General features: G+C 35.0%; 3 protein-coding genes across 3 annotated transcripts in view; 1 reads left to right on the top strand and 2 right to left on the bottom strand.

Moving 5' to 3' along the window:
• The window catches only part of LOC306877242 (TBC1 domain family member 8-like), a 31,422-nt gene extending 23,721 nt beyond the window's left edge, over positions 1-7,701 (bottom strand). Inside the window, exons 1-4 of the mRNA XM_079428883.1 lie at positions 7,179-7,701; positions 2,217-2,327; positions 669-787; positions 367-595 (exon numbers count right to left, since the gene is read on the bottom strand). Coding sequence (XP_079285009.1) covers positions 367-595; positions 669-787; positions 2,217-2,327; positions 7,179-7,305 — 586 coding nt within the window. The 5' untranslated portion in view covers positions 7,306-7,701. The remainder of the gene's footprint in view (positions 1-366; positions 596-668; positions 788-2,216; positions 2,328-7,178) is intronic.
• Positions 7,702-8,819: 1,118 nt separating this feature from the next.
• pdcl3 (phosducin-like 3) lies at positions 8,820-14,413 on the top strand. Its single transcript, XM_079428884.1, has 6 exons — positions 8,820-8,950; positions 9,944-10,061; positions 10,142-10,232; positions 11,368-11,511; positions 12,315-12,523; positions 13,597-14,413. Exons 1-6 carry the CDS (start codon positions 8,945-8,947, stop codon positions 13,743-13,745), a joined length of 717 nt encoding a protein of 238 aa, XP_079285010.1. The 5' UTR covers positions 8,820-8,944; the 3' UTR covers positions 13,746-14,413.
• Positions 14,414-16,850: 2,437 nt separating this feature from the next.
• nms (neuromedin S) lies at positions 16,851-18,153 on the bottom strand (the record flags this gene model as incomplete). The annotated part of the gene is made up of 5 exons (XM_079429237.1): positions 16,851-16,928; positions 17,013-17,066; positions 17,141-17,221; positions 17,991-18,043; positions 18,129-18,153. The coding sequence occupies 5 exons, from the start codon at positions 18,151-18,153 to the stop codon at positions 16,851-16,853; spliced, it is 291 nt and encodes a 96-aa protein (XP_079285363.1).
• Positions 18,154-25,701: the final 7,548 nt, after the last annotated feature.

Raw genomic sequence — 25,701 nt, 5'->3', positions numbered from 1 at the left:
TGCTGTCTGTATAAATGCAATTCGTGCTTGTATTAGAAAAAATAACATTCTGCAGTTTATTTAATTGTTTAAGGCCATTTCTCGATTTCAGTCATCATACAGTAACCAGCCTTCCTCTTCTCATCAGAGACATGAGATGCAGTGCTACACAGTCTTCCCATGTCGGTGCTTGTAAAGATTTTTACGTCTATCTCTGACACTTTTAAATACTTCCACACTGACGACGTTTGCTGCATTAGTGCACGCCTCTATTTGATCACGTCTCGTCATTGTTCGGTATAATTTATCCGGTCTTTTCTCTTATTTTTTTTTTTTTGCTATTTTCAGCCAAACATTCGGTGCATCCCTAATGATTTAATTTCTCACCCTCTTTGCCCAGTAGGAAGGAGTAGAAGGCGATGTGGTTGGTGGTGAGGTACAGTGAGCCCTGGCGTGGTACTCGACCCTTCCAGCAGCAGCAGGAGTAATGCGTCACCAGTTTCTCTCGCTGAGGGAGGCCGAAGCGCTGCTCGAACCGCGCCAGATCTTCCCGGAAGCGTGCCGGATCATCCTCCCGAGCAGCCTGGCCGCCCAAAACCTCCTCCGCAATTAAACCCTACATCAAAATTACACAGATTTAGAGTCCGAACTGAATGTCATGTTTGTGTGAGTCTTCAGGGAGGTCGTACCTTCACTTTGCCCTGTACAAAACTGGCAGCGTCTTCTTTATTCTCAAACACGGCCATGTATGGCAGCAGGTTCTGATCCAGCCATTTCCAGTGTTTCTGCACCTCCTCTATTGTGGCTCCTGTAAGCACACACAGATAATAACTTCATTCAATTCTTAATGTTTTATGCCTTCATTTGATTGCCAGCATTTTGATAATGAACTTATAAAATTAGAAAAAGATTTAAACTGACAACACAATTTCTGAAAAAATAAAACATTTCATTTCTATTATCGTTAAAAAAAAACACACAAAAAACAACAGTTTTATGAATGCTATGAATTACACCTACCTCCTTGGGTGCCGATACGATATGCATTGCAATTTTTTAAAGAATTTCGATTCTACGAGTATTGCGATTCGATATTGCTGTGTGTTGTGATTTTTGTTTTTAACTCTAAACTATGGGGAAAAAGTTGAATGATACCCTTAATATACAGACTGTCACCTATGTTAACATAGCTTTATTTTAATTTTAAATACTTTGCATTTTAAAATCAACTTCTAAATGTCTGTTCAGTAGTCCCTATAACATGACATCATTTTAATTTGTGGTGCTTCTGATTAAATGATAAAAAGCAGTAGCAAATGTTGTACAAGATAAATATCACCACTACTCATCTTTGCACCAATAAAACTTAAAAACACAGTTTTTCTACCAAATTATAATCTCTAATTATTATTAATATTTAACTTACATTGACAAGGTTTCCGTGACCTCTCGCGAGATCTCGGCAAAAAGTATATTATATATACATTTCCATGACATCATTAATCATGAGATACGCTTGGCCTCGAATACCGCTCCGGAGCTTTGCCATTTTTAAGACCTGGGACAGTCTTGCACACTTACTTTCTGTCGTGCACACACGCTCTCAAGTGGCCAAGACTGCAAGTGTGTGTATTTGGACAAGGCAAATGACAGCTCTGCATGCTTTCGATTCTCTCTCGCGGTGCTTTCATGTCATACACTGATCGTCTGCGCGGTGCAGCTCCAAGTCCAACACACACCTATACATTTCACCCTCTGTTGGAATTACAAAGCGCTAACTTCTCCCCCACCAACTCTTAGCAAAAATAAAATAATGAACTAAAAATCGATTATGAGATAAACCAATCGATTTTTAAATCGTTTTAAAAAGAATAGCGATAGTTAGGTGAATCGATTTTTTTCTCCTACCCCTATGAATTAGATATGATGCTTTTTGATTATATAAATATAATTAAACAGAAAACAGGAATTTGAGAAAAACTCAACTAAATTTGGGAACTTTGAATAAATTATATAAATTTCATGATTTCAATTCATTAGACTTACTTTTTGATTGCTAAAATTGAATTTAACCATTCAAATGGAATACAGGAAAATTAAAATGGAAACAGAACATAAAACACACAGATAATACTGTGACACACACGTGCGAGTGACGGCGTGACACACTTGTGTTTATGAAGAGAGTGTGTCACACGAGTGTGAGAGATGCAAACACACTGAACACGAGCTCTCACCGCTGGCTATGACCCAGCTGACCTGTGACCCTGGAACATGCAGAACGATCCTGAACGGGGCCGCTCGCGCATTCGAGTCCAACACTGTGTCCAACGCTCCCACCAGCAAACCTGCAACACACACACCACACTGAATAAATCACTTCTAATGAAATCACTGACAACTTACTTGGATTGCCACGATGTCAAAAACGTGGACAGAATCATAGAATTCAGCCATAAAAATGGAATTTACGGTGTAATTTCACACAATTTTGCAGAATTTGTATAAATAAATGAAAAGCTAATATAATGTTATATTACAACACTTTATATTGTTGCACAGTGATGTGACAGAACAATAAATTCTGAATAATTAAAACAGATAAAACCGTATTTCTGGAAAAAAAAAAATTATTCTTATTATTGCAAAAATTTTAATAAATGATTAAGTTGTTAAAGTTTTATTAATTCAATTGATTGAAAATGTAATTAAACTACTAAAACAGAATCCAGAGAAAAATATAACAGGAAACAAGAAGTCGTTGAGAGGAAGTCGTGGCCTAATGGTTAGAGAGTCCAAAGGTTGTGGGTTCGAGTCTCGGGCCGGCAGGGATTGTAGGTGGGGGGAGTGAATGTCCAGCTCTCTCTCCACCCTCAATACCACGACTGAGGTGCCCTTGAGCAAGACACCGAACCCCCAACTGCTCCCCGGGCGCTGCAGCATAAATGCCCACTGCTCCGGGTGTGTGTTCACGGTGGGTGTGTGTTCCCTGCTGTGTGTGTGTGTGTGTGTTCACTGCTGTGTGTGTGTGTGTGTGTGTGTGTGTGTTCACTGCTCCGGGTGTGTGTGTGTGTTCACTGCTCCGGGTGTGTGTTCACTGCTGTGTGTGTGTGTGTGTGTGTGTTCACTGCTCCGGGTGTGTGTGTGTGTGTTCACTGCTCCGGGTGTGTGTTCACGGTGTGTGTGTGTTCACTGCTGTGTGTGTGTGTGTGTGTGTGTGTGTTTGTGTTCACTGCTCCAGTTGTGTGTTCACTGCTGTGTGTGTGTGTTCACTGCTGTGTGTGTGTGTTCACTGCTGTGTGTGTGTGTGTGTTCACTGCTGTGTGTGTGTGTGTTCACTGCTCCGGGTGTGTGTGTGTGTGTTCACTGCTGTGTGTGTGCACGTTGGATGAGTTAAATGCAGAGCACGAATTATGAGTATGGGTCACCATACTTGGCAGTATGTCACTTCAAAAAAAAAAAAAGAATTTGGGAACTTTTAATGAATTACATAAATTTCATGACTTCAATTAATTAGACATGCTTAACATTTCATGCTTAAAAAAATCCTAAATGAATCAATCAAAACAGGAATTTGTGAAAAATTGATGATGATGTTGGTAAATTGTATGTTTCATGATTCAATGATTGATGATTTCAATTACTAAAATTGAATTTAAGCATGAAAATGTAATACAGAAAAATAAAAAATAAAACAATTGTGAATTTATATAAACAGAATTTGTGAAAATATAAGAGATTTCATAGGGATCTAAACATCCTAAATTAAACAAGCAAAAAAGCCTCCAGAAGCATGACTGATATCAGTCAATAGTATTGATATTTTATTCAGCACTGCGGTATTGTTGATGAATGTGTGTTTAGGGGGACAGCTGTGTGCGTCGCATGAGTTATTATTATACCACACCTCATATGGCCTGCTTTAACATTAGCATCATGAGAAAGTTTCACTTTCCTATTCAAGCTGCAGTCAGCCGAATCAACACCACATTCTCTGAGCACAGGACAGACACACAATGCTGATCACTGAAGCACTACAGATGTTTACAGGTGTTCTGAAACAAACCTCAACAGATAACAGAGTAAAGCTTGGCTTTCCTGAAGTAAAACACTTATTTTCTCTATGCAGAAACCTGAAAGCATGCAGATCATTCTAGAGAGAACTACGATCAGCTTCATGAAAACACGTCTTTCTATTGAGCTGCACAAAAGATCAAGTGATTCGGATGAGCTGATTCTTCACTGCTGTGTGTGTGCACTTTGGATGGGTAAATACAGAGCACAAATTCCGAGTATGGGTCACCATACTTGGCTGTATGTCACGTCACTTTAAAATAGAATTTGTTAAAAAAACCATTTCATATAGGGCTGCACGATTTCGGAAAAAACTGACATTGCGATATCTTTTTTCTGCGATGTATATTGTGATGTGTGGAAATACAAGAATGCTCATCAGATGTCTTGAATTGCTCAAATTAAATAATAATTCAAGAATAATTGGGGTGATTTTGTAGGCATCTTCATAGAAAATATATATAATAAAAAAGTATAATAAAAACCCCAGAAAAATGACTTTTTGCCTTATTTTGGGTTGTTTAATATACTATTTGACTCACCTTATTGACCATCAATTCAGGTAAATCAAGAATGTATTATGTTATGATAATAATGGATGTTGCTTCTTACCCTAAAATAAGGGAGCTCATTTGTGAATGAAGTGCAGTCTAGAGACGACAACAAGAGAGTCTCATAAAGCTCCGTTATAACACAATGAATCTTTCACAAGGTCTACATGTCGTGTGTTATAATGAGAGGATTTGTGCACAATTTTTAGCACTGCGCCATTGTTTTCCAGACAGATATATGACTGATTGTTGCTCTATGCTTTAAACACGTGTTATAAATAGAAACTCTGCCTATGCTTGCGCATGTTAATCATTTTGTGTTATATTAGTTGTTGCTTTTGTGCAATATATGAATAACACTTTATATGTTTTTAGATGTTTTATGTTTAGATATTTCTATTTTGCGGGAATTAATTAACACTTAATCAGAATTAATTACTTTATATCAGGCAAATATAGAACTATGCAAGTTTTCTTCTTCTTTTGAATCAAACACAAAAATGTGTATGTTTTGCCCTGCATCACACCGATGTGACTATTGTGCATGCGCACATCCCGATATCGATGCTGAAACAATGTATCGTGCAGCCCTAATTTCATAGGGCTTTTCATTTTTCTTTTGGTAATAATTCAACTAATTAGACATGTTTTTTGATTGCTCAAATTTAATCTAACTCTTATGTTAAAGACACAAATGAGCCAAGAGTCAAAGCTAGAAAATGGACTCGCTGAGCTCATCTGTTCTGGAAAAGCTGAATGAGTTCATCTTTTAGAGAGATCTCATCCAGGACGTTTCATGGAAGATCAGACCGTTTCAAACTCACGGTAAATCACACGTGCGGTTATTAATTAAGATCACTTCTGATGATATAGTCTGACTAGTAGCCAATCAAACATGCTCAAATCTGCTGAACATTCATCAGAGCAGCACAAGATCACATTTCATCCAGGTCACGGCAAACACATTCAGTACAGGAGAGTCTGGAAACGCTCAGCAGGAGACGATAACAGTCTGATGTTTGCCTTCCTGATCCTGAACACACAACACAGACAGAGAAAGAGGAGAAGACAAATAACCGGCTCTCCTGGAATGAGTCCCCCCACCACACACACACACACACACACACGTCCTCAGGGTAAAGCTACCCTTTATTGTCCAGACCTGATCAGATCTATGAGGAAGAGTTTCAGACTCACGACACTAACAGATTCACTTATAACTCAAATAACTCTGATAATGATATTACATCAAATCTGTATTTATAAATAAAACAATACACCATGAGAGTCACAGAAGCGGCTCCTAAGCAATCGGACACTTGAGTACTATAGAGACATCTTAAGAGTGCTTGTTAAACACAAAACAGAGCAGAGCGACGAGACTCTATACATAACAACTCAAGTGACTTACTGCTTCTAGAAAATCATAAAAACACTATAAAAGTCACAAACACTGCTGAAAACATGATGCTGTGACTCAATAGATCAAAAGGTATCATGTAAACTAAGCTATAGTTAGGCCTAATACATACACAAATTTATTTTTATTTATTTAATACGTCAATAGTTTATACATATATATATATATATGTGTGTGTGTGTGTGTGTGTGTGTGTGTGTGTGTGTGTGTGTAATATATATATATATATATATATATATACACACATACACACACACACAAACTATTAAAGTAAATAACTAATAATTTCATTTATTTAATAGCTTAAAATTATATAAAAATAATTTAAAAACATACAAATATATATATATATATATATATATATATATTAAAAAATTTATATAAATATACATTTTATTTTATTTATTTATATATGCATTATATATATATATATATATATATATACATATGAAATAAAAAAAATAAAAATGAAGGACTAATATATATATATAAATATAAAGTAAAAAATGCAAAAGAGGTTGTCCGGCTGGTTTTAGATGTGTGTGATTAGTTTATTAAACAGAAGACTGGTTAATTGTGCTGATCCTGATTAATCCAGTTTGTGAAATGAGCTAGTATAGATTTACAGAATCAATCCCTCATCAATCTCAGCATCATACAGTGCTTGGTTCAGATTATAAACACAATCAGTTCAGTAGTTTCTGACAGACCAGACTTTATAGACTACAGATGCCTCAAAACACAACAATGCATTCATATTAAACATCAGAAAGAGCAAAGCGTCAGTGATTAAAGTCTGTTAGTAACACGAGCATCAAACTGAAAGTACAAGCTGATCTTTGAGCTTCATTAGCTCATGTTAATTAGAGCTAACTCTGCACAAATAAACCCGGTGACCCACAAACTCCAGGAAAACACACTTCAGATCCAGTCATAATAAAGAGCTTTTGCGAGAAATTCTGGGGGAAACAGCACTCTGTTATTCTGAGAGGAGAGGGGTGTTTACAGGCTTGTTTTGTTCTGTGTTCTTCATCTGAAGCTCTTCTGAGTGTTTGTTGTGAAGGAAACTCCCAGCAGAGACTGACTTCAGCTCTAGTTCCCAGCTTTAGCCGAGAGCGGATCCAGGCTCGTGGGAGTGTGATGCGGGGACTCACCTGTGATGCTTCCCCCGGTGTGTCCGTGTCCTCGTCGGTGCTGCAGCAGGAAATAATCGTTGGATCTGTCGGTTACCCAGAGCTTGAGCGCGTTTTTCAGCGCGACTTCTTCAGGAGTGATCCACATCCTCACTCTAGCTCGGCTTCTTCTTTCTAGTCCGCACTAGTCTCCTATTCCGCCCATAACTGCAGTTCCTCGTTCAGCGACTGTTTATTTCCGCTTTTCCAGCCTTTCCTGCTCGCGGTTCCGGCGAAGGAAGCTTCATTTCACCGCCTGCAGTTTTCCTCACGAATAACCGCTTCTTCCCATCGGCGGGAGTTTCGCTGACCGACAGCAATCAACCGACGCTTGTTTTTATCACTGATTCGTGCAGATGTTTTTGAAAAGTAATTATACATGTGCTGAGGTGAAATAAAAGCCTACCGCCGTGTTCGAGCGGCGCAAAGTAGATTTTAATATCGCAAATAAACTTTCGCTACCGAGAATCACACACCTGTCTGTGTGAGTGACAGCCGCTCCTCCAATCAGAAGACGCCTCTGCCTGTCAATCATTCGCGCTCTGTCGGTGGGGGCGGGGCTTGAGAAAGAGGGGCGGGGCTTTATAGGATTAATCAGTGATCGATAACGCGCCTAAAAGTATTACTTATTAAAATGATTAATTATTAAAATTATTATTTACTATATTTATACCAATAATTATATTGTATTCAAATGCAATATAATTATTATATATAATTACACTGAATTGCAACTCAGAATTTTTTTTTTTAGTTCAATTTAAAATATAGGTATATTATAAATGTACTTATTATATATAATAACATAATTTATTATTCATAAATCTTAAAATATCTCCTTTTAAAACAGAAATAGGCCACTATATACATATATAACACAAGAGAAAGAAGAACATAGAACGTTTAAATAAGTAAAAATAAATTATATCAATACAATTTTTACATTTAAATAAGTTTTAAAAAATAATAAATGAATAAACAATAAAGTAACGTGCATTAGATCTGAGCAATAAGACCTAAAGCAAAACAAAAAAAAAAGTTTATTTTTTAATGTATTTTTAGTTTATTTTTCTTGGTTATAAAAACATTTAGAGAACATAATATTTCAGCATTTAGTAAACATTATGAGAAAGATACTTCTGAACTACAGCTGCATGAAGGATGTACATAATGTGATAAAGTTCTATTCATGTTTGTTTTTAACTTTATTGCCAGAAGTTCTAAGATGTATATTATCTTTCTCCTTTTGTTCTCTTTTCCTTTAATATTTTAAAATCCTTATGTTTATCGAGATTTGATTTGTTATTATTTTCATGCTTGTATGTGATTTTGGTTAATAAGAACATTAATAATAAAACAGTGGTATTTCTATTAGACAGCGTCGGTGTGTCACGCCTGTTGCGTCATTTGATTGACAGCGCGTGTGGGCTCACGTGCGCTGCGCTACAACACCATATATGGACATTCAGAAACACGCCGGAAACCGGTGCAACACTAATAATCGTCCCACGCGCTTCTCGTCCGCTGGACTTTAAGAGTTCGCATTACTCATCTCATGTACGTATGCGTTTCTGTCGTGACGCTAAAGCCTCCGTTTTGATTTCTCATCCGATTTATTTATAAAAAGCATCAAAAGGTGGGTGTTTTGTTATTTGTCGTTCCGGTGTTCGGCCGGAAGAGTTTGAGCGGCGCTCCTTCTGTTTCCGGTGCAGTGAGAGTAGGCTGTGATTCACACAGAGAGCTCAGACATGCAGGTTTGTGTCTTTTAAAACTTACTCTATTATAGTTTGATTCGCGTTCTGCCGCAGCTGAAGTGTTGTTTGATGTGTGTGCGCGCGTGTGTGTGTGCGTGCGTGTGTTGGTGTTTCCTGGAGAGGCCAGAGCTGATATCATGTCCAGCAGTGGAGAAGTCATGATTATTATGATTATAGTTTGATTACAGTTAGTGAAGGGAAATATGACCAATAACCTTGCTTTACTCCAGGTAGCTGCCCAAGCAGCATTTCTCATTTTTGTTTTAATTTTAACTTTAAGTGTTAAAATAAATAAAACTAAACCTGGAATTAAAATGTCTTCGTTATATAGATTATTAAACACACACAAGGGTTGAAAGCCTGTTTCTGCCACGGAAGTTTATATCTGGCAGTTATTATCTCTCAAGTCCTAGACAGAAGAGTCAGAATTATGAGAAGAAAACATGCATTTACCTTATTATTTTTATGACATTGGAGCAAGCGTTCATAACAAATGATTAAAACTGTAACTAAAATTAAATTGAAAATGCTTGATATAAAACAAGAACTAATTCAAAGTATTATAGTGCTGTCAAACCATTAATCGCATCCAAAATAAGATAATATATGTGTAGTGCTGTCTGTGTATATTTATTATGCGTTTATAAATACAGACACATACAGTATATATTTACATGTATATAATTTATATTATATAAAAATATATTTAATATACAAATAACACATTTTTCTTAAATATATACATGCATGTGTGTGTATTAATATATACACAGCACACACATATATTATGCAAACAAAACCTGTTATTTTGGATGTGATTTAATCATTTGACAGCACTAATAAAAACTATAATAATATGATTCTCTCAGTGGTACTAAAACCGAGGATCTTGAGGCACAGATAACTGAAAGGATTGAGCAGGCACTGTGATATTGTTTCAGTAAATTGAAAGGTTATCGTGTGTTTGATGATGTTTTTGGGCTCTGGATGTAGGATCCGAACGCAGACACCGAGTGGAACGACATCCTCAGGAAGAAGGGCATCCTTCCTCCCAAAGAAGCCCCGGCGGAGGAGGAAGAGGAGGAGCAGCTTCATCAGACGCAGTCTGTCGGTGGGTCACGATCCTGTGCAGCAGCAGCGGTGTATGGCCTGTGTGACAGAGGAGCTGATGTATATTGTGTTGTTCTGCAGTGAAGACGTACGACAGCATGACTCTGGAGGAGCTGGAGGAGAATGAAGATGAGTTTGGTGAGGAAGATGAGCTGGCCATGGAGATGTACAGGTACAGAGCTCTTCATCAGTCACTGACCAACTAACAACACTCTTCATCCAGAACAACAGGCCAGCTTTGCTTTTTGTCAAGTTTATTCTTCAGATATTCAGGATTACATTGTGAAAATCCAAAGCTAAATATGAACAAGATTGTGGTATTAATATTTTTGTCATTTCATTATATTAATTAATTTGATCATTTCTTATTATAGTGTTATTATAGTTTATTTAATATATATATATATATATATATATATATATATATATATATATATATATATGAAGAGTTAATTTGCAAAAACTAAATTTTTAACCATTTTCAAACATCCAATTAATCTCAATCAAACTGCAGTTGGGTTATTTTGATTGGGTTAAAAAAATAACTAAAAAATACAGATAACTAACACAATAAAAACATGGTAACATGATAAAAAGCATTATTTTTGAAAATTAAAAAATGTTTTTGCAAATAAACTCTTATACATATATAAACTAAAAATGTTCAATGTTTTGTTCTGTATTAAATTTCTGTAATTAATTCAGAAGAAAATTGTGGCTCATTTCAGTCTAACTTTGTGTTTTTTGTGAACTTTATACTTAAATTTAAGATGAAACTTTGAAAGACTAAAATCAGAAATAAAAAATTACTGAAAACAATAGACATTTAAAAAAAAAGTCTTTGCATGTAATGCATTATAAAAGTATTTTTAATAATTATAATTGTGATGTATAATACATTGTATGATCTTATGAATAATTATAGACACAGATATAATATTTATCTATTCATTGAACACAAAGTATGATGCATTAAAACACTCAACAAACTGCCAATTTGACAATATTATTATGCATTTAACTTTGGTTGCAATTTTTTATGAAAAGATATAATGCGTTATAGCATACATTATGATTGAGGTTTGAACGTTAAAACTGAATCTGACTATATAGACAAAATACTGACACTGATTGAATGTTTATGACTGGAAATGGGTTCATTTCATTCTTGCATTAATTTGCATACTGATTATAATCTGATCCTTCTGTTCTTGCATGTGTTTAACGGCCTATAATGGCTTCTCCACTGCAGAGATGCAGAAACACGACGCATGTCTAGTTTAAGCATGATGTTTTGTCTGCGGCAGACAGAAGAGGCTGGCGGAGTGGAAAGCCCATCAGATGAAGAGCGTGTTTGGGGAGGTGAACGAGATCTCGGGGCAGGATTATGTGCAGGAGGTCAATAAAGCCGGAGCAGGGATCTGGGTGGTGCTGCATCTCTACAAACAGGGGTGAGACTCTCCAATCACTGCATGCTGTGAGAAAAAGAGCTTGATGAAGAAGTTCAAAACACATGTAGGAGCTTGGGTTCAACGGAGTCAGAATGAACCCTGCACAACCTAACATCAAACCAAAACCATAAATAGACACCAGAAAATTAATTTATTGCTGTTTTTGACCTTATTGGCACTCAAATAATACAAGTGTATGATTAAGTATTAATTTCTAAAATTTCTCCCCCTTAAAAAAAAAACAATTCACTGACTGCAAGCTTTTGAAGGATATAGTGTATAATGTTACAAAAGCTTTTTATTTCAGATAAACGCTGATCTTTGGATCCTTCTGTTCATCAAAGAATCCTGAAAGAAATGTGCTCAACTGTGTTCAACATTGATAATAATCAGAAATGTTTCTTAAGCAGCAAATCAGTATATTATTATGATTTCTGAAGATCATGTGACACTGAAGACTGGAGTAATGATGCTGAAAATACAGCTGCAGATCACAGACATATATTACAGTTTAGTTGATATTCAAAAAGAAAGCAGTTATTTAAAATAGTAAAAATATTTCACAATATTACTGCTTTTGATGTATTTTGGATCAAATAAATGCAGGCTTGGTGAGCAGAAGAGAATTCTTTAAATAACATTAAAAATCTTACAGTTCAGAAACATTTGGCTGCTAGTGTCCCTTCATAGAACCCTGCTGGACATATTCTAATATCAATAAATGTGTATGTAGTGGTGTATTGTGGACTCTTCTGTAGGAGAGGTAACAGTATCTGACAGCTGAATGTGTTTTCCTGGCTCAGGATCCCGCTGTGTTCTCTGATAAACCAGCATCTGTCTCAGCTGGCCCGGAAGTTCCCTCAAACCAAGTTCCTGAAGTCCATCTCCAACACCTGCATTCCCAACTACCCCGACCGCAACCTGCCCACGCTCTTCGTCTATCACGAGGGCGAGATGAAGGCGCAGTTGATCGGGCCGCTGGTGTTCGGAGGAATGAACCTCACCTGTGACGGTCAGAACAGAACCAGTCTCTCTCTCTCAGAATCACGGTTTGATTATTGACACACAATACTTATCAAAGAGTAGCTTTTTCCAGAGTTTTACATTTATTCATTTAGCAGAATCTTCATGCAGCTCTTAATTTATTTATTTTAGTGATATACAGATATACAGTCAAACCAAAAATGATTCAGCAGCAGATATAATTTTTGATATTTTTTACTAGTAGGTGCAGGACTCTATAGTTCATTTCTGTAAGTGAGGAGAGCAAAATAAAGTCAACTGACATATTATACCCAAAAAATCCTTCATACAGTGGACTATTTGGGAGCAAAAATGATTCAGACACTTTGAGCCGATCATGTTTTGTTACATATCTTTCTATCAAAGTTATCTGACTTTATCAAGATCAGTTTGTTCTGACACAGTTTAGCTCTTCTCATATTTTATTACCATTTTCTAAACTATAGCGAATAAACTGTGATATAATGTGAGATGTTGAAGGTGTCTGAATAGATTTTGGTTTGACTGTATAAATGTGTGTGTGTGTGTGTGTGTGTGTGTGTGAAAGAGAGAGTGTGTTTGTGTGGTGAATTTTCATGCTGCTGTTTAATTATATATGTAATATTTATTAAAAATGAGTAAAAGTAGGCTTGGATGTCTCATTAAGATTTGTGTACATAATTTTAATATATTTTGTTATATATTAGTAAATCAGTATTTTGTTACATATATTTCATTAAGAGTAATTTTATATTAATAATAATAAGCATTATTAAATGAGCTTTTATTATCTGTATTTGTTATTAAGTGTGTGTCTATAAGAAGTGAGTCTTGATGCAGCCCTTAATTTGTCATTATTTTAAAATGAGTAAAAATAGTTTTTTGTGATGCCCTTTTAGATTTGTAAAGGGTTTTGTTATCTTATTATATAAGTTTTTGTAATAGTTTTTTTATTATTATATTTTTTATATAAACCTATCTTCATGCAGCTCATAGTGGCTGTCCCACTCAGAACAGAAAGAAAAGCATCTATCCTGTGTTGTTTTCACGGCCGCGTCTGTAAACGAGTGTTGGTTTGTTCAGAGCTGGAGTGGCGTTTGTCTGAATCTGGAGCGGTGAAGACGGATCTGGAGGAGAACCCCCGGAAACAGATCCAGGATCAGCTGCTGACGTCCATCCGCTGCTCCGCACCGCACCCGAGAGATGATGAAGATGATGAAGACGAGGACTGACGTCTTTATATCACATCACAGCTGGACAGAGTCTCAATCTCCAGAGAGCGGAGACAAACTGCCCCGAAACACTTTAAACCAGCCATCGTCACATGAACTATTGACCAGAAATGCCATATTTACATCGCTTTCTTTTATAGAAGATTTATAACAACACAACCGCCATTTATTACATGAACACTAGTGCTATCAAACGATTAATCGCATCCAAAATAAAAGATTTGTTTACATAATGTGTATATACTCTGTATATATAAATACACACTCATTCAGTATATAGTTAAGAAACATGTTATGTTTATATATCAAATATAAGAATATGAATATATAAATGTAAATAATTTCAAATTATATACTGTGTGTATTTATATATACATAATAAATATACACCGTACATATAAATATATAATTTAAACAAAACCTTTATTTTGGATGCAATAGTTTGACAGGACTGAAGAAAAGTATTGATGTGAGTGTGTTTTACTGTGTGTTTGCCAGGAGTTCTGCAGGTCTGATGAAGGGCTATTTCATATTTTATAAGACCAAGCAAAAAAAATGTAAAGAATAAATTGAAATGAATGCAATACATCAATACGGTCTATAAATGTAAATGTCTTGAAACGCTTAAAAGTTTGAAAATACAACCTCCTACAGATCGTTTTCATTCGACAAAACTAAATATCTCTGCTTACAAACACTAGAATATGGAAATAACTTCTGATCCCACTCAAAACATGCTGTTCTTCCTCAGTTCAGTTGTCCATCAAATCAAGACATTTACTGGAGAAACAAAATTAGAAGAGAAGTATTGTTTTATCAGAAATTGATCAAAATGAAGTGAGTTTATGATCGAAACGAGAACAAAAATCCACTTCATTCAAAGAGAAAACAAGTTTCCATTCCCCACTGACAGATGTTTCTTCTTGTTTTAATTATAAACTCGCTTCATTTTTAATCATTTCACATAAAACAATTTGCGTCTTGATTTAAGGATGTTTAGATCAGAAAGAACACAAATATATTCTTGTTTTGCAGCGCATGCAACATTTAATGCCATGACTTTATGAATTGAAACGTTCTGTTCTGCTTTAAGATGTTTTAATTGGTGAGATCTTGAACTCGTGCAGAAGTGTGTCTTCTGTGGTTGTTTCCATTCACTCTCAGCCACCAAACACACCTTACACTCATATTATTAAGTCATATTTAGGGACATGAATAAATACATCACAGGCAATTTCCCATCAATTTCCTTTCAGCATTTAACATCGTCCACGCTCGCACTTAACTGTGTGTCTCTGATGTAGCAATAATACAGAAACCGTCAGCAGGCAAAAAGAGCTTTTAATGAAGTCTGGTGGTTTTTGTTGCTGGACAGAAGCACTAAAGCAGCTTGAACAGGTTTCAGAGTCCCAGATATGAACAGAGGAGGTCTGGAGAGAGGAAAACACTGGGTTAGGTGCGCTGTTTCACAACTACATCAGTCACATCTACAAACAAGCTCAGGATCTGAGCGACTCCAGCTCGTTTCTCTCATCCGTCTGCACTCTATCACAGAAATAACAGCAGAAAGCCCAAAGATAAAACTGGCCAAAAGCTTCTGGAAACTTCTATGTGAACATGCATTTATCGCAATTGTTTTTGTGAGTACTTCAACTTAAAAACTTCCGTTTAGTTGCTGCATTGATTTTTAAATGTAATCAAATGGGCTTATTTCAGGTTATTCAATTATATTAAACTGACTTTTTAAAATCTAGTTGAATCATATGAAGAGTTCATTTGCAAAAACAGATAACTTTTTTATAAATGTTGGAAAATCACGTTTTTTTAATCCTGCCTTCCAAACTGCAGTTGTGTTGTTTTGATTAAATAATTTACAAAAAACATGATTTATGAAAATTCATGAAACCAGTTGTTTTTGCAAATAAACTCTTCATATGTAACTTAAAAAACTAAGTTGAAATTGGTTTAAATAAAAAAAAATTATTAAAATAAAAATGGATTAAAAATACATTTAAAAAAAATGTAAAACATGAAAATGTAAAAAAAAAAAAATTTTAAAAGTTAAATTAATGGAAAAATCACGTATTTTTTTACAGTGTATTAAATGAATGCACTTATGAAATTGTTGTAATCATAAATGGCTGGAAAAGTAAAGCAGATGAACTGATCAAGAAACGCGGGGACGCTGAAGAAGCCTGTTTTAGCTGCATGCATGTGTTCCTTTATTCTGCACAGACCTCGAATGCTTCGTCCAGACGAGCCGCAAACGTTCTTCAGCTTCTCTGAGAGAAAGACACGTGTTAGTCACAAACACAACTCAACAGCACTGCATCATGTGCTCAATCCAACCCAGTGCAAGCTTCCACCTGATTCTGGCTGTTGATCCCAATAATAGTGTCTGTTCTGCTGTTTCACGCCACACTTTCTCACTAGATATGTGCTGTTTTGTAGCATTTTTGCGTTTTGGGAATCATTTCTGTAGTCTCATATTCTCCATTAAATAAGTAAATAACTAAAACAATATCGGCATATTTAAATAAAATAAAAACTATAATACAAATGACAAAAAAAGAAAAAAAGACAGAAATTATTCAAAATATTAATAAAAATTAGAATAGTTTCTCAATATGGTACTAAAATAAACATGTTTTTCTGCATCCAAGCAGTGATAGAAAAAAAGAGTTCAGATGTAAAAGTCTCTAAGTGCTGCTTGAAATTTGAATCTAAAATGAGCATTTTTATCAGGCTCCTATATTTATGTTCAGTTATTTCACTTTAATTGCATAGAAAAGCACGTATACATTGACACACAGATAAATGATCAAATTTATCTATGATGACGATAAAAATGATAATTTTAGATGAAAATTTCAGACGGCACTTAGAGACTTTTACATCTGAACTCTTCATATACATGTAAATATATATATAATCTGAAAGATAGAATGCTTTTATTGTTTGTTTGTTTTGAACTCCGCATCATCATATTCTCTGAATGATGTGTTTTTGTGTTGGTTTGAAGATGCAGGGCTGTGTTTGATATAGTTCTGATCTCCAGCCTTCACACCTTTAACTGACCGATCAATAACAAGAACAGAAGGAAAATCACTTCCACACCTGCTGTTTCTTCCTGCGCAGAGAGAGTTTGGGCGAGAGACGCATGAGCGGATGAACCGAATGAGACTGAAAAGCAAACATTCACATATCAGACACACACCAGGAAACATGCAGATATCAGATCCAGTGAGATGAGCTCTTCATGCCTACCTCTCTCTCCACTGAGCCCACGGAGTTGTGTGCTTTAGAATAATGAAAGAGAAACTGAAGAGCAGAAGAGACGTCAGCGCTGTCAGAACGTCTACAGACTGATATCTGATGTGTTTGTGAGATCTTACCCTCTTGAAGACATTCTGGATCTGCTCCTGATCCTGATTCCTCCACTCCACACCACACAGAGAGCTTAACAGAGCCGAGCCCTGAAACACACACACACACACACACACACACACCCTGATGTGTGACCCTGGACCACAAAACCAGTCATAAGGGTCTGTTTTTTGTGAAACTGAGATGTATACATCATCTGAAGCTGAATAAATAATCTCTCCATTGGTGTATGGTTTGTTATGATCGGACAATATTTGTCTGAGATACAACTATTAGAAAATCTGGAATCTGAGGGAGCAAAAAAATCTAAATATTGAGAAAATCTCCTTTAAAGTTGTTCAAATGAAGTTCTTAGCAATGCATATTACTAATCAAAAATGAAGTTTTTATATATTTACAAAATATCTTCATGGAACATGATCTTAATATCCTAATGATTTTTGGAATAAAAGAGAAATGTATAATTTTGATCCATACAATGTATTGTTGTCTATTGCTACAGATATACCTGTGTTACTGATGACTGCAGGGTCACAAATATTGGTGGTCAAAAGTTTAGAATAATTAGGATATTTTACTGAAAGAAGTCATTTCTGTTCACTAAGGCTGCGTTTATTTAACTTAAAAAATAGAGCAAAAACAGTGAAATATTATTAGAATTTAAAACAGCTGTTTTCTATGTGAATATGTGTTAAATATAATTTATTTCTGTGATCAAAGCTGTATTTTCAGCATCATTACTCCAGTCTTCAGTGTCATTTATCGTTTTCCAAACTTTTGATCATCACTGTGTAGATAGATAGTCAATTATAAAACAATAAACAAGCCAAAAATGAATTAAATCATGTCTTCTCATACCTGAATATAATTTCCATAATCGTCACAATCTGTCAGTGGACTCGGATAGCTTTCTGCAATCATAAATACAAAGTCAATTATTTATTATCTTATTAATTTGTTCATTTATTTTCACTATAAAATATTGAAATTGTATACCAGAGATATCCCTCTCCAAAATCATATAGCACTATAAAAACTCACCAAAAACACACATACACACACACACACACACATACACATATACACATACACACACACACACACACACATACACATATACACACACACACACACACACACACATACAAATGATTCTTAAGGGACTCTTTTAAAAAGGATTTCAGCAAAATGCAAGAAAAACTAGATTTATAGAAGTGTTTAGATACTCAGATATAGTTTTAGATGAAAGACTGATGATAAAAACAATAGAGCCAGTAGGACCCCAAAATAAAAGCTTTCTGTTTGAAACTCTATGCATTCATTCAGCTCAAAATAGTCGAGTTTCTGAATATATTCAATAGAAGAATTTATTTTTATCCATTTTATTTGATTCCTCTAGTATCCTTAAGGGTTCATTCTAAATTATTCTCGAATTTCAATAGGAATTATGCACAAATTAGTCGTTTATAACACATTTTTCATTTTATTTCTCAATCATCTGTCATGTTAAGGACGTTTTGCTCATGTTAGCACATTAACATTATAATTTTAGAATCGCATAACTTATAAACTACCCTGTAAATAACAGCTGGCAGCTCATTACACACAACATTATCCATTCATTTCACAGACATTTCTGTGAGCTCTAAAACACAATGCAAGGGTGAAATTCTAAATTCTGGTAAAACACCTGTAAAAAATACATACGGAAAACTTCCTTCAAATTCTACAGTATATTGTGCCCTATTGTTCCAGATGTTTTTAGAGAGTAACTCTGCTAAATGAGAGCTGAGTTACTCACGGACAGATGAACAGAAGAAGCTGATGAAGCACACGAGAGAGCAGAAGAGACACGCGCTGCCCATCATCTCTGGACTAGTTCGGTTAGTGAGCGCCGCTGGAACTAGTGAAGTGAACTGGTGCTGATGCAGGAGGGATGAAGTCTCTCAGAGCAGCCGACCAATCAGCAGCGAGATCCGCTCCCCAGAGCATCGTTACCAGAGCGCGCTCAGAGGAGCCAATTATGTGGGGTCCAACTCTTAATTAGGCCTCGAACCCCACGAAACCACGTCAGAACACAAGCGTAGTGCCACAGATTACACACAACCCAGCTGACAATACATGCAAGTTATAAGTTATTAAAACATTATTTCTCAATGTATGTTCTCTGAACTTTCAGTTTTTATGCTTTATTTTTTCATTTTTATTTTTCATTTTATTTCTCAATCATCTGTTATGATCATTTTGAAGTCATTTTTATGTAAAGCACTTTAAATTGTTGAATTATTGCACTTTTTGTTACATTTTTAAGTTATATAAATGTTAAGGCAAGACATTCTTAAAGTAATGTTTATGGAATAGTCTCATAACTTATATTTATTTATTTTAGTACTTAACTTTATTTGATATACGTTCTCATAATGTTGTTTATACAGGGTTTCAACGGCCAAGTTAGTCATTCAGACTTTGTTGATTTTTGTAGATTAGATGTAAATAGATGCTAACAAGTGATGCAGTTATTAATGACTTCAGACACACCACTCAACAGTTTTTGAACAGTAATATTTTTAAATGTTTTTTTTAAGTCTCTTTTGCTCACCAAGCCTGCGTGTGTACGAGAGCATACAGCAAAAACAGTAACATTTGGAAATATTTGTACTATTTAAAATAATTGCTTTCTATTTGAATATATTTTAATGTAATTTATTTCTGTGATCAAAGCTGAATTTTTAGCATCATTACTTCAGTCACATGATCCTTCAGAAATCATTCTGATATATTGATTTGCTGCTCAAAAAACATTTTATTATTATTATTATTATATTAATATTATTATTATTATTATTATGTTGAAAACAGCTGAGTAGAATTTTTCCAGGTTTCTTTGATGAATAGAAAGTTCAGACGAACAACATTAATCTGAAATAGAACACTTTTGTAACATTATAAATGTCTTTATCATCACTTTTGATCAATTTAAAGCATTCTTGCCCCCCCCCCCAACGGTGTAGTGTATAATGTTACAAAAGCTTTTTATTTCAGATAAATGCTGATCTTTGGAGCTTTCTATTCATCAAATAATCCTGTAAAATATTTACTCAACTGTAAAATATTGTAATAAATATTGATAATAATAATAATCAGAATAATAACTGTAATAAATATTGATAATAATAATAATCAGAATAATAACTGTAATAAATATTGATAATAATAATAATCAGAAATGTTTGTTGAGCAGTAAATCAGTATATTATTATGATTTCTGAAGATCATGTGACACTGAAGACTGGAGTAATGATGCTGAAAATACAGCTGCAGATCACAGAAATACATTACACTTTAACACATATTCACATAGAAAACATCTGTTTTAAACTAATAATATTTCACAATTTTTTACTGTATTTTTTATCAGATAAATGCAGGCTTGGTGAACAGAAGAGACTTCTTAAAAAACAAAGCATAAAAAATCTTACTGTTGAAAACGTTTGACTGGTAGTGTATGAATATGGCACACATCTTTGGTGTTTAAAAACTTCTGAGATTCATTAATGTTGTTCAAATCACATCATTTTTTGTGTTTCAGAATCTTTCTTTATATAACTCCAATTTTTTAGTTGCAATTAAGGTTTAATGCAACCATCTCACATACCAGTTAAACCAACAGTATTTTACAGTGTCGTTGCTATATAGGAACAAACTTAGGTTGCAATACAAATGTCTTGTATTTGAAGAAGTCTCACCTGAAACATGTTTTTAACCCACAACAACCGTGTAGCTTTCCACTTGGGAACATGACGCTTCTGTTTTTTATTCTGTTTACTCCTCTATTAAATTGCAGGGAGTTCAGTGTCTAAATTTAAAAGTCTGTTGTTCATCCATTTGACTTGATAAAATTAATGGGACGAGAAAAATATTAGGAAGGCACAAAGGAAATGACTGAGACTATATATAAGCAGTAAAGCCTCACTGAGGAGGAATAAGCCATGCACCTGTTTCAGACTCAATCAATCCCTGCAGTGATGTCCAGCTTGGACCAGCGGCACAAATCACTCTGAAATCAAGATTAGAATAATGTGTGGATTCATCAGGCTACTGGAGCTGGTTCATCTGTCACAGACGACCCGGGCCTTTCTGTGACCGGTGACACACAGGTTCCTTGTCTCTGATGCATCAGTAAGGAATTACACGGTGGATTATTACGGTGTTACCGGCTCCAGACCCATGTGACATTCACCTTTTTCCATTTCCACTCAGTTCAGCTCAATTCAGCTTCACTCAGTTCATTTATGACTTGCCTCCTGTGCACCAGAGACCTTCAGCTAACCGTCATCGAGCAGAGGATTGTGGACATATTCATAATTGTGTTTTATTAGTTGGCATCATTCATTTGTGTGTCTGCTTTCAGAGATTTATAGAGTTAATAACTTAAAGACAGGCTGTAGTGAGTTAAAGGGATCGATGCTGTGGACAATAACTAGAATGTGTTCTTCTAGTTTTTTCTTTAATCTTTATCTATTTGTAGATAAAAACATATTAGATGTTGTTGTGATATATAAACACATATGAATGCAGTCACGTCTCAACCCTTTTTTTTCCTGCACTGGTCAGTTTTGAGATTTTGCTTCCATATCATGTTTCTTTCAGACTAGTGGAGAGAAAACATCCAGAATACACATTAAAGTGTTTATTTTATTCCACTTTCTCTATTTGCGTCTGTAGATTTCAATCTTTAAAGAGTTTTTTCTCTTATAAACACTGAACTTTACAGTTTTATTCCTCTCTGTATTCTGAAGGTTTGTTTGTATTTCATTCACACTGATTTATAGCACATTTCACTCCTAAAAACATGCTGGAAATGTGCTGTTTGTTTTCTGTCTGTTGACAGTATTTTCTGATTTTCTAAGTGATAAAAAGAGAAATACAAAATCCCCTCTGGAAAAACCTTTAACACTGACAACAAAATTAAACCAGAATTACGAACCTGGCTTTATCAAATGTTATGTGCTGGAAATGTATGCAAATTAGACAATGCATATTTAAATAATGCATATTAGATAATACATTTAATATGTACTGCATTTGCATATTTAAACATGTCAGAAAACTTACAAAAAATGCTGGCAATTCTTAATGTAATCAATCAACTGGAAAAGTATGGTGAAATTAGTTTTTTAAAAAGTACCCCATTCACCTGGTGTACACTGTAAAAACAAAAAAGTCTGTATTTTTACATATTTATAAAAATGCTACAGTAAAAATGTGTTAATTGGTAAACTCTAAGCAGTGCTGGGTACTGTAACGGGGCGAACGAGACGGGAGGATCCATGTGCAAGCTTTTATTAATAAACAGTCAATAAACAGGCAGGGTCAAACAACGGCAAACAGGTACGAAAAACACACAAGGCAAGACTATGACAACAAAGTGGGTTCCGTATCGCAGCTAAAACTAGGAGAGTTATAAATGCAGAACAATACTGGAACTAAACAGAAAAACACAGAATGGCTCAGTAAGGCAGCTAACACTAGGGGAGTGATAAACGCAATACAATACTCGGCAGAGAGGAAGAGGAAGTCCATGGTTTATGTAGGGTGTGTGATCAGTGCAATCAGCTGTGTGTCGTCAGTGCAATGGATGATGGGAATTGTAGTCTGAGGTGGCGTGCAACAGTTAGTGTGGTGCAAGAGTCCCTGTGGTGAGCGAGTGACCTCTGGTGGGGAGTTAACGGAAGTTCATAGACCAGATTCATGACAGGTACATTACTCACAAATTGTTGTCCTTTACTGATTACAAATTACATAACGGAAATTGTAGTTAGTAACGTAATCTGTTGGATTACATCTATTAGGAAATGTATTCTGACTACTTTTTGATTAGCTTTAGATTTCTTTTGACCTATCTCCTGAGAAAATATTTTCTGTTCTTTGTTATCCACATCAAGAAGTGCATTAAACATTACACTACACCAAGGTTTCCCAAACTGGGAATAATTACACAATGAACGAATGAATAATTACACAAGTTACTAAACGTTGCTGATGTATAACTAACAAATATATTTAAAACCTGGAAGACTTTGCCCATGTCACTGCTGTTTTCATGTTTATTAATGTTTGTTCATATGATGCGGGGGATTCACAAACTTGTTTTGTCTGTCAAACCCCTGTGACATAAAATATTTATTTGAAGTACCCCTCAGATTTAAAATTAATATTTTAAATAATTTAACAACACATTTGCATGCTCTCTGATGTTAGTTAATGGTCACATTTTCTTTTTTCTTTTTTTCTATGACAATAATCCCATTTAAATCTATAAACAAGTTAGGTCAAAGGTAATCTAAAAGTAATCCGTAAATAGTCAGAATACATTACCTAAAATGACTAATCTAGATCTGATTATGTAATCCAGATTACATGTAATCAGTTACTACCCATCATGCCATTTTAAGACAAAAAACTACAAATGATTTAACATTGCATGCATGTAATCTTACTGTAAACTAATGTCAGATTAATGGTTACTTATTACAATTTAGTGAAAACCCTTTTTTTTTTAAGAGTGCACCATATAATTCACACCAAAAAGCAGTAAAAGGACATTCCCAGTATTTTACCATAAATCTAAAAAATTTTATACACTGTGCAAACAGTCCATTGAGATATCTAGAGAGCTCCAACAGAACAAAACAAGAGAAAATAAGCATACATTTTCAGAGTATATTCAGATCATGTGTGACTCTGCTGTGAGCGTCTGAAGGGCTTTTAAGAGACGACCTCTTCTCATTCTCCTGAAATGAATAAACACATCGTGCAGCCATAACCACAAAACAATTGCATGGCAAAATGTCATGTTCTCCCCGCTGGCCTATCAAAGTGCAGGCGGACTGATTCACTCGATGGAAGAACGGTGGAATCCTGCAGGGCTCTGTCCTGGGACCAGTTAGATTCTCCTTATGCCATCTCATTGATTGAAAATAAGAGTAGTAGTGGAGCCGTATTATCATCAGAGGAGCTGACGTGCTTCACGCCACAGATGGCTAGAGAAAGACGAGGGACCAGAGAAGTTCATAAGTGCTTTTATGGTAAGAGTAATTGTTATTCTCCACAGTTATGATGTAGTTTGTAATGACAGACCAGCAATCAGATGTCGGACCACCAAGGGCTTGCCAGACTTCTCATTTGGAGCTTATTTCCACAAACAGACAAATTAATTTACTGGAAGCCAGTTTGTGCGAGGAGAAAAGTTTCCTGCATTGTTACTCTGAGGCTTGTTGTCAGTTTGTCAAGCTGAGGAGGAGAAATGAGTAAGAACATTCAAACAAGAGGTGTGAGAGCGCAATCGTGTGAAAGTCTCGGGTCTGGACGGGTTTAACGATGTCAGGTTACTCGGCTGGATGACAGGTGATGACAAACCAACATAATGAGCTGATCAGATGTCAGACATGGAGGTGAGATGTCCTGATCAGACAGATACGTCTATGAGAAGAGACATATTTAGCATCCACTTTCTAATAAAGAGATGACTGAAGAGTGACGGACAGTTTCAGAGTTTAATAACATCTGATGCATGATGTGTCCCTGCAGCACAGAAGCAGTCATGAGTAGCACAGGTATATCTGTAGCAATAGCCAACAATACATTGTATGGGTCAAAATTATACATTTCTCTTTTATGACAAAAATCATTAGGATATTAAGATCATGTTCCATGAAGATATTTTGTACATTTCCTACCGTAAATATATCAAAACTTCATTTTTGATTAGTAATATGCATTGCTAAGAACTTCATTTGAACAACTTTAAAGGAGATTTTCTCAATATTTAGATTTGTTTGCTCCCTCAGATTCCAGATTTTCAAATAGTTGTATCTCAGCCAAATATTGTCCTGTCATAACAAACCATACATCAATGGAAAGATTATTTATTCAGCTTCAGATGATGTATAAATCTCAATATCAGAATATTGACCCTTAAGACTGGTTTTGTGGTGCTTGGTCTCAAACCATCCAAACACTGACAGATCTACTGCATCACATCAGTCATGCCATATATTTCGCATTTTACCATAATACATTTAAAACGTGCAAGAAGCAGACATATTAATTATTACAAAATTAGATTTTTTTTACATCTATCTATACTGAATAAAAGGAACTGAAAAAAATTATTAGAAAACTATGCAGACATGTTTAAAATAAACTAATAAAAAACAAACAAAAAATTACTAAACCTTTGAAATTTAAATTAAACAATTACAAAGAAACAGCACTAACACATTGAATTAAAGTTACATTTAATAGAACAACTGAATTAGTAAAACAAACTCCAATTATATTAATTTTATTTACAATTTAGAAAAATAGTGTTTTACAGTTATAATTCACATATATACATTTATTAATATATTTGTTTTTAACTTTTAGACAACCTGCAAAGTTGGTTGTGAAAAACTGGATTTATTTTGTATGTCCTGTTAATGCATATTCATGAAGGAACTAATGTTTGCCTGTCTTGCAGGCTCTGATCACTGACTAAAGTATGAAGACATTTTTTTTTTTTTTA

The sequence above is a fragment of the Barbus barbus genome, assembly GCF_936440315.1.
Source record: "Barbus barbus genome assembly, chromosome: 11".
Lineage (NCBI taxonomy): Eukaryota > Metazoa > Chordata > Actinopteri > Cypriniformes > Cyprinidae > Barbus > Barbus barbus.
The sequence above is the reverse complement of the archived record's forward strand: the minus strand, read 5'-3'. Positions and strand labels throughout refer to the sequence as shown.

What these genes read in the sequence shown, in the direction of transcription:
- pdcl3 (XM_079428884.1), top strand. An exon ending in TCATCAGACGCAGTCTGTCG is followed by an intron (nt 10,062 to 10,141) that starts GTGGGTCACGAT and finishes GTTGTTCTGCAG; the next exon opens with TGAAGACGTACGACAGCATG. An exon ending in CTGCATCTCTACAAACAGGG is followed by an intron (nt 11,512 to 12,314) that starts GTGAGACTCTCC and finishes TTCCTGGCTCAG; the next exon opens with GATCCCGCTGTGTTCTCTGA.